Raw genomic sequence first — 14,340 nt, 5'->3', positions numbered from 1 at the left:
CAACATCATAGGAGATTTTTTTTCTCCACACACTTCAACTACTCTGCCCTTTCCCTTACCAAGAGGTAGATTTGGCTTAAGTATTGGGGTGGGTAGTGTTCACTTTCAGGGGGTCTTCCCAGACCATCATCCTCTTCCATCTGTCCCGGTGGCCATATTGTACCGTGTGGTCCCACTCTCCAAGTTTACTTGATTGGACCAGAGGTGGGCGTCTCAGACAGATAGACTCCTTTCCACAGGAGTTTCAAACTGATCCCATTGGAGAGTTTCTGATTTCTGTGCAACGGCCTCTAGGACACATGATTCTCAATGCTGCATAATCAAGAGACCAGGAAGCAGAGGAAGCTGGTGCACAAAGGAGGGAAAGAGGCAAAGACGCATAGAGAGAAGCAGAAGCCAGGGAGAGATCACCCTGTTACCTGAGCCCCCTAATCCTTTTTGAGCCCATTTGGAACCCTCTATTCATAGAAAAAATACTTCTCTTGGCTTATGCTAGATTCAAGTGTTTTCTCTTACTTGTAATAAAAAAGCCGTTTTGTGTGCCCTTGATGAATGTGCTTAGGTGTGGTCTCTGAGTAGTTTGTTCATTATTGTGTAACGGACTTGTATTTCAGAAGCTGCCAGAAATTGGGGATTGTTTTTTTCAGTAACTGGAGAAAGATCTTAGCAGAGAACCTGGGCTGCATGCTGTCTGGATGTGTGGCTTTTGTTTTATAGACATGCTGTCCAATATATGAGATGTACTTGTAGGAGTGCTGGGAAGTGGGTGGGGCTTGGGGGATCCCATCCAGAAAGAGAAGTCTCCCAGGTTTGTGTGAACCAAGGAGAGAGTGGCTGGTTTTCTATCAGGAGAGAGGTTATTTGCTTGCCCCTTTTATGGGGCTGTGGTTCATCCAGGTGCCACTGACATCTTTGGAACACAGATGTCATTTAAATCATTATGTGCAACAATACGTCAAATCAACTAAATATGCATGATCTTTGGCCTATATATTTACAGGCTAAGTGTATAAGCTTCAGGGTCAGAATGATCTTGCTCATGACTCTGCTGTAACACTGACACCCCTCGTGTTCCTGCACAGTTTCATCCCTCTCTGTGCTTTGGTTTTCATATTTGGAAAATGAGGAGGAGGATTTAACTAGATTATCTCTAAGGTAGAGTGGGGAAAGAACGTTCCTGGAATTACCAGGCAAGAGGATTGGAGGTGAACTGGAGCTTGGACAGAGACCGTTTGTTCCAAAGTTCCCTAAGATTTCAGATGGCTTTAGGAGTGTGCAGCTGGTACGCCTCCCATGAATCAAGAGGCAGTCATGTTTATCAAGGATGGAGAAAGATTCTGGGCGATGCAGGGGTGAGGCTTAAAGAGTGCAGGACCATGTGGCCTGGCTGGGGAGGCAGAGATTCTCTGCCAGGTCACCGTGTCATGATGTACAGCTTCCTGGGCTCAGACCTTGAAATAAGAGGCGCCATGGAAGCTGGGAGTCCCCTTTTATCCCTGGGCTCCAGCCTGAATTGGCTAGAGGAATCTGGGGTTCAGGAAGAGTAGCTGAATAGGGATATACCTGGGGGAGCCACGAGCCTGCAGAAGGAATTGGAAGCAGCGGACAGGATGAGCTCATCTCTGGAGTGAGTGTAAGGAGAGAAGAGAACTGGGAGTTAAGACTTCGGCACTGCACTTTAAATGGTCAAGGAGAGAAAGAGGGATAAGCTAAAAGGAATAATAAGGGGCTGGGCACAGTGGCCTACGCCTGTAATCCCAGCATTCTGGGAGGCCAAGGAAAGTAGATCACTTGAGCCCAGGAGTTCAAGTCCAGCCTGAGCAACACAGCAAAACATCATCTCTACCAAAAATACAAAAAATTCGCCAGCATGGTGGCATGCCTGTGGTCTCAGCTACTTGGGAAACAGAGGTTGTGGTAAGCCCAGATTGCACCACTGCACTCCAATCTCAGTGACAGAGTGAGACCCAGTCTCAAAAAAAAAAAAGAGTAAAATCAGGCAAGAGGGGTATCTATGAAGCTGGGAGGAGGAAGTCCTTGAAAGAGGAGAGAGAGAGCCACAGGGTCAAATGCAGCTGATGGTTTGAGAAAAGGGGCTGAAAATGAGTCATCGGGTTTGAGGACAGGAAGGACATTGGAGACCCGCTTTTTCCCTTATAGGGAAAGCAGGCTGGCCGCTTCTTCCCCTGAAATGACTTCCAGTTTGAAGGCGGCCTCACATTTCACTCTGCAGTGTCCTGCAGCAGCCCTCCCTTTTGGTCACCTACTGTAGAGAAGTCCTTCCCAGCACAGATGGTCACCTTTTTATTAGGATATTGGCAGCATGAGGGGCTAGGCCCTGAGTTGCTGGTCAGGATCCTGAGCCAAGCATTGCCCCACCCACCCCCATTGGCTCAGAACTCACAGACGACAAGACGCTTTTCTCCACAAGCCCTGTCATTCCACTTGCCATTGGTGAAGATCTCCACACAGTCCTCTGACCCGCCGTCATTGTTGGGCTCCCCTGGGGCCCAGTTGGAATAGACCAGGGGCTCCCCTGTGGGGTAGGTGAACTTGCCCTCGGTCTTGGAGTCAGTCATGCTCAGGAAAGCAGCCTCGTTCTGAGCTATGACCAGCTGTTGCAAGGCGGCATTCTCAGCAGCAGAGCGTGGAGAGGCCAGCTGCCCACCAAACTGTGTGCACACCAGCTGTGCCTCTGCAAATGGCTTCACAACACCTGCTGTCTTGAAGATCTTCTCCCCGACACTTTGGCCATTGGGGAAGAGCTCAACTAAGAGAAGAAAAGAGTCAGATTGGGGTTATGGCATCACCTGGCCAGAGCTCAGGGGCTCCAAGACCTCTGTGCACCTACCTGAGCCTCTCAGACCTCCCAAACACATCAGGACGCTGGAAAGAATGCAAGAGAGACACTATTCCAGAACAGCCCCACCCCATGACGTACCCTGCGAGGTGACACCATGCTTCCCACTTACAGATGAGAGCACAGGCATTTAGAGAAGCTAAGAGGCGCAAAGTCACACAGGCAGCAAATGTACAGTTAGGGATTCAGCCTCACTCAGTTCGACACCAAAGCTCAGACATGCTCTTCTATTTTGGCACATGCTGTGTGCCAGAATTGATTTCTCAATTACTATGTAGAACTGAGCAATTTTTCCCAAGTTGATGACGGTGTAGACCAGGCCAGTTTCTGAGAGTAAAGAAAACGCCCTGCAGCGAGCCCACTGTCACCCCGTACAACAGTAGGGAATGTGGGGTTGTCGGAGACGGTCTGCACTGTGTAATGGGGTGAGGAAAGGGGAGAGCAGGAAGAGGAGAGGACATCTGAAAGCTGCCAGATGCTGATCTCTGCTCTGGGTCTAGCCTCATGTCGGCCTCTTAGTATGCACATGGGTGATGCCCCAGCCAGTCAGCCGGCCTGGGAGGTGCTGAGGGAGTGGAGGAGGGCATCTGAAAGGGACATGTGTGAGCAAGATGCAGGAGAGTGGTGTCAGTGTTGGAGACAGCCTTAGGTGGGAAATGGAGGACCGGGCATTCCCATCCACCCTGGCAATGGCTGTTGGCGTGGGAAAGGGAAAGTCACGTTCCTTTTCAGGGTTTCCATTTCCTCATCTCTAAAATCAGGACTCAGTTTACAAAAGCATTGCCTGTGTAACATGTCAAGTGCCTCTTTTTAGTCTGTCCTTTTGGCTCCTGGGCCCATGCATGGAAATCTGCAAAGTCAATGGAAGCTCCAGAGAGGGCTGTGCCCCTGGCTTTGTTGGCCTGCTCAGAATGCAGGCTGCACCCTGACCTATCGTCCGTAAGATTCTCCACGGGCTCAGGGTGGCACCCAGAGCAACCCTGAACAAAGCCAGCATAAGAGTTCATGTGCCATTACTAGGTTTATGTGCTACGTGCATATATGGGCATGCCTTTGAATATATGTGCATCTATCCAAAGGTACATGGGAGTATATACTGTTCATCTGGATGTGTGTGCTGTAGAGACAACATGCGAGCTCATGTATGTAGATGGAGGTGGAGTGAGTGATGGTGTGTAAGTGCAAACACATGTGGTGGCACATATGCCCATGTTCCTCTGTGTGTTTCTGTCACTGTGCCTCTGAGTGAGTGCAAGCATACGCAGAAAGGGAGATACAGCAAATGCTTGAAACTCTCGTCTTGGAGCTTGAGTACTTAGAAGCCAACCCTGTGTCGCACCTAATCAGCCCCTTTGTGCTCCACTCCTTCAGAAAATTTTATTTTTTATTTTTTGGCTCGATGAGATTTGCCTGAACTCAAAGCTGATGTCAGGAAGGGCAGAGGAGAGTAGGGGCAGTTGGGCACTGATGTGGAGATTGTAACAGGCACCAGGCATTCAGGTGTGTGCCCCTGGAGGCCTCTGACTCTTCAGGATTCCAGGGTTAGGGCAAACTCGCTGCTCTAAAACACCTCCAGAGCCGCAAGGAGAGCCCAGCAGTGGCTGGAGCCCAGAGGCAGCCTGCCTTGTCTGAACCGGAAGCACGTCTAAAGTGAGATATCTGATGGCCACATACCAAGGTCAGGTCCCCACCTGCCTTGTACGCCCAGAGCAGAACCCCAGCCCTAGCTCCTAGAACAGCACCTGGATTGGATTCTCTGCTGCGTTGGGATGTGCAGCACTATCACCGGGCACTCCCATACCCGGCCCCCAGAGGTAAGAAGCACAGCCCGTGTTGGGCAGCCCCTTGTTTATCAGAGGAACCGGCACAGGGAGGCAGGAAACAGACTCCAGTGAAGTGCACCGGACTCAGGACAACAGTTTGCTTCAGAGCCCAGGTGTCATTGAGGTCGGAGGGTGGTTCAGGAGCTTGATGGCCTTAACTATGCTACTACCAGCCTGGTGAGCTGGTGATAGGGGCTACATCCTCCTCCTTTGCCCCCTTGGATCTACTTCCAGCTCTGGGAGCCAGGTGGTTGCCCTGCTCTAGCCCCATCCCAGCCTGAGCCCTACTTTCTGCCACAGCCCAGGTCCAGCCCTACACAGGTCCCAGCTCCTTCCTAGCCTAGATCCTGGGCAGGCTCTCCCTCAGGACCAGCCAAAGGTCTAGCCCCACCTAAGGCCAAACCAAGGTAGAGATCTAGTCTGGGGCCCAATGCCAGTGCTGGGCCCAGGTTCAGATCGAAACTCACCTTTCTTATACTGAGAGAAAGCAGCCTGGAGGTGCTGTACCTGTCCCTGTAAGGCCTCAACCTGCTGCCTCAGAGAAGTGACATCTGCAGGGGAGAAAATAGCCGAGAGAAGACTTGTCCAGACAACAAAGGAAGAACTCATAGTCTGGGCCCCAAGGGAAGAATGTCTAGTTGCAAGCACATATTGTGGGGCTGACCCACAGCAAGCCCACATCGGCTGACACAGCCGGCCTCTGCTGTGCAAGGATGTCTTATGGTTCTGCTATGGATACGTCGGTCCCTGTACTTCACTGACACTGAACCAGATGACATTGTGACTTTAAAGTCTTGGAATATAATGGTATCTCCATTGGGTCTGGAGTCGAGTGTAGGAATACACACTCATGTGTTTCCCATTCACTGGGTTTTAATGCCTATAACTTGGGAAGGCAGTTGTGGTTCTCCCAAGGGTCAGATGGAGAAGCTGCCCAGGTTGCTTTCCCATGAGTACTAAGTGACTAAGACCAGAGCCCAGTGCTCCTGCCTTCCAGCCTGTCCACTGTTCCTGAGTTCCACCCACCACCTGCCCTCAGTGGGGCACGCATCCCAGAGGAGGGGCTGCCCTGAGCTAAGGAGGGCTTCCTCTCTGCCCACCCATGCCCAGTGGGGCTTCCCCGAGCCAGGAGCCGCTACCTTACCTGGAAGGCCACTTTCTCCCTTTGCTCCTTTGTCTCCAGGAACACCTTTGTCCCCCTTCAATCCTGGGGGCCCCCTGGCACCTGGACTTCCCTGGGGACCCGTGGCTCCAGTAGACCCTGGGGTGAAAGAAGAACTGGGTGAGCCATGTGCCCATTTCTTAGCAAGTTTACCTTCCCGTACATGAACTAACTATCCTTATTGCCCAGAAACAGACAGTCCCCAGTACCAGCTATGCAGCTATCTGTACACAGATGTCCCTGTCATCCAGCAATCAACCCCGCTGTATAAACTGCCCCACCCAACAACCAACCTTCCCTGTATCCGGACTTCTCTGCTGCTTAGCACCGCACTCACCCTAGACAGGAACCATCCCCAGAGCCCCCTCATGCACCCTCCTTGGATATAGATTCTCCCTGTGGTCCAGCAATGCCAGCTCTGCCTTTGTGGGTGTGGGGGTTTGGGCATTGACAGCTGCAAGTGGGCACAGCAGGTACAGGAGAACTGGACCCAGCCCAGCCCCAGCTCTTTCCACTGCTCACCTGCTGCCCCTGTGTTTCCAGGGGCTCCACGCTCACCAGGGGCACCTCGCTCTCCCTTAGAACCTGTGGGGCCTCTTGCCCCGGCCGAGCCCTGCATGCCTGGGGCACCTACTTCTCCTGAGGAAGGAACACACAGGAACAAACGCAGCTGAGAGTGCAATCAGTGGGTGTGGTTTTCTTAGCAATTGAGCTTTTTACCCACAACAATAGGGTCAGAGAAAGTGGGGAGACTATCCTTGCTTTCTGGGGCCCTCTGTGGAGAGTGAGAGGAAACTATTGCTATTGTGGGGATTGGGAGACTGTGTGGCAAGGCCTTTGCATCACTGAGGGTCTGGGCTCTCCCTGGTACTCTGAGCACTCCTCAGGTCACATCACGGACCATTATCCTTCTTCCCTTCCACTCTCAGACCAACCACAGACCAGCCACTTACCTTTGGGCCCAGCTTCTCCTTTCGGGCCTGGCTTGCCCTGAGGTCCTATGTTCCCCTGCTTCCCCAAGGGACCTTCTCTTCCAGCTGGACCAGGCACACCAGGAGGTCCTGGAGGTCCTAAGGAAAAGCACCAGCCCAGTCAGTAACATTGAACCCTCTTGGCAGGAGGAGCATGTAGTAAGGTGAGGGTAATAACAGAGGTCTGGCAGCTGCGTTGTTGTCCTCCCAACAGCAGTCCCCATCTTTCACACATCGTGAAATGACCCAGTGCCACCTTCAGACAACCTTTTTCCTTCTTCTTAGGATGGGCACTGTGCATGCCCGCTGGCACATCCTCGCAGCCACACCACCACCTGGAAACACCTGAAGTCAATGCCCAGTTGCTCACCACTTGGCCCAGTGTCTCCCTTTGGTCCAGGTTCTCCAACAGAGCCATTGTCCCCTTTGGGCCCAACTGGGCCAGCTTGTCCAGGCATCCCTGCTTGCCCTGTAACTCCTGGCAAACCTGTGGCAGCAGAAGAAATGGACAAAGACCTGGTTTTAGATCCAGGAAGGGCCATTCGCCTGCAGGATCGGCCCGGAGCCTTCCTTCAGGGTTCTGCAGAGCGTGCGACTTCCATCATCACACACCGGGTCCAGTGGCGATCCAGGGAATGGGTATTGGCATGCCCACTCTATAGGTGAGGAGGAAGCTTTCCAGAGTTGGAGGTGGATTAAAGCCGACACCTGTCTGACTTTCTATGAGGTGCTCCTTCCCCTGCCCCAAGGCCACTGCATTGATGGCAGGCAATCTGTCAGCTCTTACCTGTGATCATACACTTCTTGCTTTTCATATATATATATCAGGGAAGCCAACCAGAAGTGGCACCAGACAGGTGGTGCTAACTTGTTCATTCAGTTATTGGTCCATTTGCTCATTTATTTGTTCACTAAGAGCCATCTATGCAGCATCTACATTATACCTAGCACTGGGCCAGATGCAAATCTGAGCTTAGCCTCAAGTCCTCAGCAAGGGGTTCATCATATACTGAGACAAGGGTAACAGGAGAGGAAGACAATGCATGAAGGGTCCCTCATCTCATCCGAGCATCCCCACCCCAGCACACACATACTCAGAGCTGTCTTCCTCAAAGAGAAAGTGGAATTTTAAGGGCAAGGAGAATTTAGGAAGATTTGCAGAGGGGAAGTGACATTTCAGACTTGGAAACCATGCTCCCAAGGCAGAGGAGGCCAGGCCTCCGTGGTGGCCGGGGGTTGTGGGGGGCACGAACGTGTGGTTGTGATGAGAGCAACGATGAATTTGCGGGATGGGTGGAAGATTCTGTGCTTGGTAATCCCAGCAGCACCACCACCTCGAAACATCTGAATTCCATGCCCAGTGGAATTCCATGACCTGGGTCCGGTTGTTGGTTACAATCCTTATTAGGGATGAAACGGAAGAACAGAGGGTTATAGGAGAGGCCACACCCTTGACACCCAACAGCACATTGTGCTGAAGGCAGGATGTCTTGACCTCAGGTGGAGCCTCGCTTGGGCTTCACCCTGGCCAGTCCAGCAGCAGGAAGATAAACCAAGAGAAAAACACCACTCTTCAGAAGGGAGCGTTAGAGCCCTCCTGTTCTTGGCACACAAACTGTGGAGGCCATAAGAGCACCAGAGTGGAGGAGGGGCACCTCCCTAAACCCTGCACCTGTGCCTTTCAAAGCACTCATGTGTATGTTAGTGTCCCCAGAGACCTAGCCCTGCACCTGAGTGCCACCTGATGTGGAGCTTTATGGCCCAGCCCTTAGCTGTCTTGACTCCTAAAACCCCTCCTCCCCTTCCATCTTCCATTCACTCATTCCATACATATCTCTGGAGCTTCTGCTACATGCCAGCCACTGTCCTAAACACTGGGGATAAACAGCCCTTCTCTGGGGAGCTTCAACTCTATCTCGTAGAAACAGATAATAAAACATTAAAAATGTACAACATATGGTATGTTAGATACCATGCCACAGGGAAAAGTAAAGCATACAGTGTGTTGGGGTAGGGTCTGTTTTCAGTAGGCTGGTCCGGGAGTGCCTCACGGAGAGGGTGATCGGGGAGTAAGGCCCTGAAGGAGGTGAAGTATGAGCCGCAGGGACAGCCATGAGAAGAGCAAACAGCAAGGCCTCAAGGAGGGAGGGGCTGAGCATGGCCCAGGGGCCAGCAAGAAACTGTGTGGTTGGAGCTGAGTAGGGGTTGGGGCGCTGAGGTCAGAGGAGCAGCAGGGGTGCGGGGTGGTCCTGCTGGGACTCATGGGCTGCTGTAAGGTGTGTGGTTTGTCCAAGGGAGACAAGCATCCCTGGAGGGACTCTCCCAGAAATCTTTCTGGGCAGGAATGCTGGAGGTGCTGAGGAATAAGGAATTGTTCCCCCCAAAGGCAGGATCTGGGTCTTATTTACCCTCCATTACATGTCTTAGTTATTGGTCAGAGTAACTCAAGCTCCACCCTCCACCTCTGCTCAAAGGTCTCTTCTTCCAAGCTTCAATTTTCCTTGTAGCAGGTTCTGGGGACCACATGCTTCCAACTCCGCAGGGGTGGTCATCGGGTACACAGACTTTGGCCCCACACAGACCTATAGGGTCAGGATTATGAGGATGCTCCAGGCCTCCCAGGACATCCACCCTCACACCTGTAACAGTGGAGTGACTGGAGAAACTGCAATTGAGGACCCAAAGCATCCTGCAGCCCCACTGTGTGCTGTCCTCCGTCCAAGTACTCACCCAAAGCCAGGCCTGCAATGTGCATGGGGTGAGGCACATAGGTGGGGAAGGTAGACCTTGACCATGCTCCAGGCGGCAAACTTGGAGGGTCATTGTGGGAAAGATCCCCGAGATTGGAATCTGGGGCCCCCACTGGAAGCCAGATGAGTTGGGAGTCTCTGAGAAAGAGCTGCCAAGGTGAACCCCACCTTATTCTGAGTTCCCCACTGGGCAGCCTTCCCCAGGCCTCATCCCATTCACATTGGGAGCCACCTTCTGTCTGTAAGGGACAGGCAGATGCTCACTCACCCCTTACCCCACAAAGCCTGGGGATGTTGCTTCATCTTTCCACAAAGTTAAGGACTATCTAATCCCTTTGAAGCCCTGCCCACTGTCAGAGGTCCCTTGGTTCGTGCTGCTGGTTCATGGAATTCTCCTTTCTTGAAAATAAGACCCAGATCCTCCCCTACAAGAGGGAGCAGTATTTCCAGGGACAATTCCCTGACTCATCAGTACCTCTGCTAAGCCGAAGATGATTCACCTATTTGGTACAGCAGGAAATGCAACTTTATCCCAAAGACTCAATAAAAAATAAAGCTTTGGCTCAATTATTCACCACTGAGTGGCAGATATCATTCCTATTAGCAGATAAAAAAATGAACTCAGTGACACTGAGGGTCTCTCCTAGGTGTGGAGATGGAGCCAGCTTTCAAGCCCAGGCCAGCCTGGTGCAGAGCCCTTGTCCTTTCTGCCTCCAGAAAGGTTGTTACTTAGCCTCTCTGCATCATCGTTTTCTTACCTGTCAAAGGAGATTACTATGTCCCCTGTAAGATTCTTGGGAGGATTAAATGAACGACTCCAGTGAATGCCCAAGCACTGGGGTGGACAAAGAAAAGTGAGTGCCCTTTCTCCCTGTAATGTATTAGGGCAAATCCTCTTGAGTAGGCTTGAGAATGGAACCATGGAGCCCCATCTTTTCTCACCCTTCATGCAGTGGAATTTAATTAAATATTAAAAATATTTAGGCAAGGCGCAGTGGCTAACTCCTGTAATCCCAGCACTTTGGGAGGCTGAGGCAGGCAGATCACGAGATCAGGAATTAGAGACCAGCCTGGCCAACATGGTGAAACCCCATCTGTACTGAAAATACAAAAATTAGCAGGCTCCGTGTTGGGTGCCTTTAATCCCAGCTACTCGGGAGGCTGAGGCAGGAACTCTGCTTGAACCCAGGAGGCCAAGGTTGCAGTAAGCCAAGAGTGAACCACTGGCCTCCAGCCTGGGTGGCAGAGCAAGACTCTGTCTTGAAAAAAAAAGAAAAATACTTAATGCCCTTCACAGACACCATTTAATTGGAATGAACAACTGCTAACTGCCGTCACAGGGCTCTAGAAGGCCCCCAGCATCAGTAATTCACCCCGTTTGCTTGCTCTTGGGATGGGAAGGATCTGGGGATCCTAGAGGAGGAGCTAGGGCAGTTGGGTGCTGGAGGAGCACATGGGGGCTCAGCACAGCCACCTGTTTGTCAGCTGGTGGAGCAGTGTGGAACCCACCTTCTTGGGAGGAAGAAACACATCTCCAAGACTTCCATAACAAAGTACCCAGAGTTGCTGGGCTGGTTACAACTCCAATGACCACTCCTTCCCAGCAGGATAAGCCCATGGCCCCACGCTACCTGGGTCCCCCTTCTCTCCCCGAGGGCCCTCTCTCCCATCCCGTCCATCGCGACCAGGCAGGCCACTCTCCACTGAGCTGCACATGACCAGGGTGCAAGCATTGGTCGCTGTTCTTTGGGAGTAGGTCCTCATTTCTGCTTCCAGGTAGCCCAGGGGTTGTGTGAGCAGGACCAGTGCAGAGAGGAGGAAGAGCAGCATGGCCTGGAGAGGTGAACAGAAAGAGAAAAGACATGCTCATGCTTCGAGGACATGGTTTAGGGCTTGGCTCAGCTTCTGGAAGTGATGAGAAGCCCCCATGTCTACCTTCTCTCCTCTGTAGTGCGGCACAGAGCAGCAGGAATCCAAAAGCAGTTTAGGGACAAGGTGGGCACATGATCTGGGTGGAAGGCATGAGTTACCCAGCTGGAACTCTGAGAGAGGTTGACAGCAGCCTCCCCCTATTCCCAGGTGCTCATGTCTTCTCTTCTTGTGCCTTCTCTTGGGAACTACTTTTTGCACAGTGGCTAGAATGTATCACTTCTCACTGGGTCCATCTGTCACATCAAGAAGAGTTCATTTTTCCTCTGGGCAGGACCCCCCACCACTCCCTAGACCACCCACCTGTCTGTACCACTGAGGTGATTGGCTTAGCACTGACAAGCCAAGCCTGTTTCTATTCACTTGCTGCCTTGCATGGATTCGTACTGGCGCTGACAGTGCTGGTCTGACAATGAGCCAGAGCCCTGAATGCTTAGTGATGCCCTTCCTGAGCACAGGCTGGGAGGGTGGTGCACATTTGCCTGGCAATTTGCCATTCCTGAATCAGATGCTGTCTCTAGAGAAATGTCCCAGAGGGAACTCAGGTGAAAGTTTTCAGACACTAAACTAGCAGCAGGAGAAAGCCTGAGACACCTAGAGTTCTCCCCAGACCATCTGAAAGGGCTTGGAAAAGAAGTCTTATGTGGAGACCAGCCATGGTGGTTGATGCCTGTAATCCTGGCACTCTGGGAGGTCAAGGAGGGCAGATCACTTGAGGTTGGGAGTTTGAGACCAGCCTGGCCAGCATGGTGAAACCCCGTCTTTACCAAAAATACATAAAATTAGCCAGGTGTGGTGGTGTGTGCTGTAATTCCAGCTACTCAGGAGGCTGAGGCAGGAGAATCACTTGAACCTGGGAGGCGGAGGTTGCAGTGACCTGAGATTATACCACTCCACTCCAGCCTGGGCAAGAGAGAAAGACTCTGTCTACAAAAGAAAAAAAGTCTTATGTGGAAAGAGGACATGCCAGGTAGGCTGAGTTGGGCTAAAGGCTAGTTTTGCAGGTAAGCAAAAGCAACTATCCAACAGGGCACCCATTTACCATCTAAAAGGGTCAGGAACTGAGAGCAGGACCTGGGATATTCCCTGTGTTGGGCATCTTTTCTCAATCAGAAACTGTAGTTACGAGAGTGAAAAGAGCTGATTAGATCCACAGAGGCTGGGAACACAGCCAGAGAACTTGTGCAAAGAAGGGGGTTGCCAGGCCAAGTGGGGTGGTGGCAAGGGAGGGGCTTCCTGCCCAGAGGAGTGCTTTCTTTTCTGACTACCAGTGATTTGGGGCCATGGACAACCCCTATTTCTCACTAGCCTCTTTCAATTTTGAATTCACCACTTTCTGAGGTATCCTGGGAGTCTCTGGAAACAGCTGAGTGAGCTCCCAGCCAGCAGCATCCACCTGGCTGCACCTGTTCTGGCAGAGGCTCAATCATGAGCCCAGCCAGAACAAGGGCACTGTTCTGTGGCCTGCAGCTGCCTCAACCCTGGGGCCCTGTGCCTGAGTCTGGGGAAGAATGAAAGGCAATAGGCATTCTGTCTGCAAGCTCAAGATGGCACAGAGGCACCACCAGTCACTGCGGCATGAAGGACCCTTGGAGAGGGCAGACCCCAGTTTTCAGACCCAGGATTCAGATGAGGCATCTTAGCTGGGGCAGCAGATGGAGTGGGCAGAGCCGTGGTCCCCCTCAACCCCTGCAGTGCCCAGTTTATGCTAAGCTTTCAGAGTACACTTTCAGTGAAAAGAGTGTCTCCTCTGAATATGGGTTGGAAAATCAGAAACCTACCCCAGTAAGTATATTTTTTTACAGTAAAGACCTGAAGCTATGAGAAAGCAATTTGCCCTGCTTTTCCACAGGCAGTTGGCACCAGGATGGGTTTAGAACCCCGGCCTGTGAGTGCCTAGGTTTGTCTCTCCTCCACTGTCCTTTCTGAAGAAATCAGGGCAGAAAACAGCCTAGACAGAAATTAGAATTGCATTTTTCCACCTGAGGCTTCCACATAGTGGCATCTGAGGTCTAGATGGTGTCACACCCCCTCCTCCACCCTGTGACCCCACCCACCTCAGAAAGCAAATGCCCCCCTGGGCTGAGGCTACTGAATAAGGGGCAGAAGAGCACCATAAGACCTCCTGGGCTCCCCACCTCCCGTGTCCATGCCTCTTAGACCAGAACAGCTACGCAGACCTTCCCTTCCTCCACGCCAGTAGGTTGAACTGTCCAGGTGGGCAGGGGAATATTTACAGGACATGAAGAAAATTAAAAAAAAAAAAAAAAAAAAGGCAAGAAGAGAGACACTTACAGGTTTATTCTTCTTAGGCCTCAGGAGCTCCGAACAAACTAGCCTTTGCTTGGCAGGCACTCACTATTTATGCCCGCCCTGCACCCTGAGCTGCCCAGCCCCAAAAACTCCCTTCAAGAAGTGGGGCAATTTTCTTCTTTATTGACTCACTCACTCTTATCCCCACCTGCGTTCCGGAAACCTGCCACTGATATTCACAACACTATGCACATCCATCACTAGAGTTTGCAGACCACTATCAGGCCTTGATCTCAGCTGCACCCTTCTCACCGCAGCTCTGTGAGTTAAGTGGCATCATCAGTGTCTTTAGTTTATAGATGTCCAGAAATCAGGAGTCCGGAGACCAGTGAGTTGCACAATGACCTACAGTGATTGCAAAAGCAACTCATAACTGCAGATCTTAAGAAACAGGACCTGTTGTGTCCACTTCTTTTCTTCCTTCATCTCAACAGCACTGCCCAGATATTGGGAAAGAATGGGAGCTGCTCGGCATACCTGGGCAGGGGTGGGGCAGATGGAGTGGCTGCAGAGGCAGCAGCATGTGGGGGCA

General features: G+C 51.8%; 1 protein-coding gene across 2 annotated transcripts; it reads right to left on the bottom strand.

The window, feature by feature from the left end:
* Positions 1-2,291: 2,291 nt before the first annotated feature.
* On the bottom strand, positions 2,292-13,830 carry SFTPD (surfactant protein D). 2 transcript variants are annotated; one of them, XM_078345474.1, is made up of 9 exons: positions 13,791-13,830; positions 11,502-11,731; positions 11,198-11,399; positions 7,187-7,303; positions 6,799-6,915; positions 6,368-6,484; positions 5,828-5,944; positions 5,151-5,234; positions 2,292-2,770 (listed from the first exon to the last, which is right to left on the bottom strand). In XM_078345474.1, exons 3-9 carry the CDS (start codon positions 11,394-11,396, stop codon positions 2,394-2,396), a joined length of 1,128 nt encoding a protein of 375 aa, XP_078201600.1. In that variant the 5' UTR covers positions 11,397-11,399; positions 11,502-11,731; positions 13,791-13,830; the 3' UTR covers positions 2,292-2,393. The 2 variants fall into 2 exon arrangements, with proteins under 2 accessions (XP_078201600.1, XP_078201599.1); XM_078345473.1 differs by lacking the exon at positions 11,502-11,731.
* Positions 13,831-14,340: the final 510 nt, after the last annotated feature.

The sequence above is a fragment of the Callithrix jacchus genome, chromosome 12 (assembly GCF_049354715.1).
Source record: "Callithrix jacchus isolate 240 chromosome 12, calJac240_pri, whole genome shotgun sequence".
In the NCBI taxonomy this organism is placed as follows: domain Eukaryota; kingdom Metazoa; phylum Chordata; class Mammalia; order Primates; family Cebidae; genus Callithrix; species Callithrix jacchus.
This window is presented reverse-complemented; position numbering and strand designations above follow the sequence as displayed.

Coding starts and splice junctions, on each gene's coding strand:
- SFTPD (XM_078345474.1), bottom strand. CDS start 11,396: ATGCTGCTCTTCCTCCTCTCTGCACTGGTCCTGCTCACACAACCCCTG. Junction 7,304..11,197: donor GGGAGAGAAGGGGGACCCAG/GTAGCGTGGGGC, acceptor CTGCTGCCACAG/GTTTGCCAGGAGTTACAGGG. Junction 5,945..6,367: donor TGGAAACACAGGGGCAGCAG/GTGAGCAGTGGA, acceptor CTTTCACCCCAG/GGTCTACTGGAGCCACGGGT.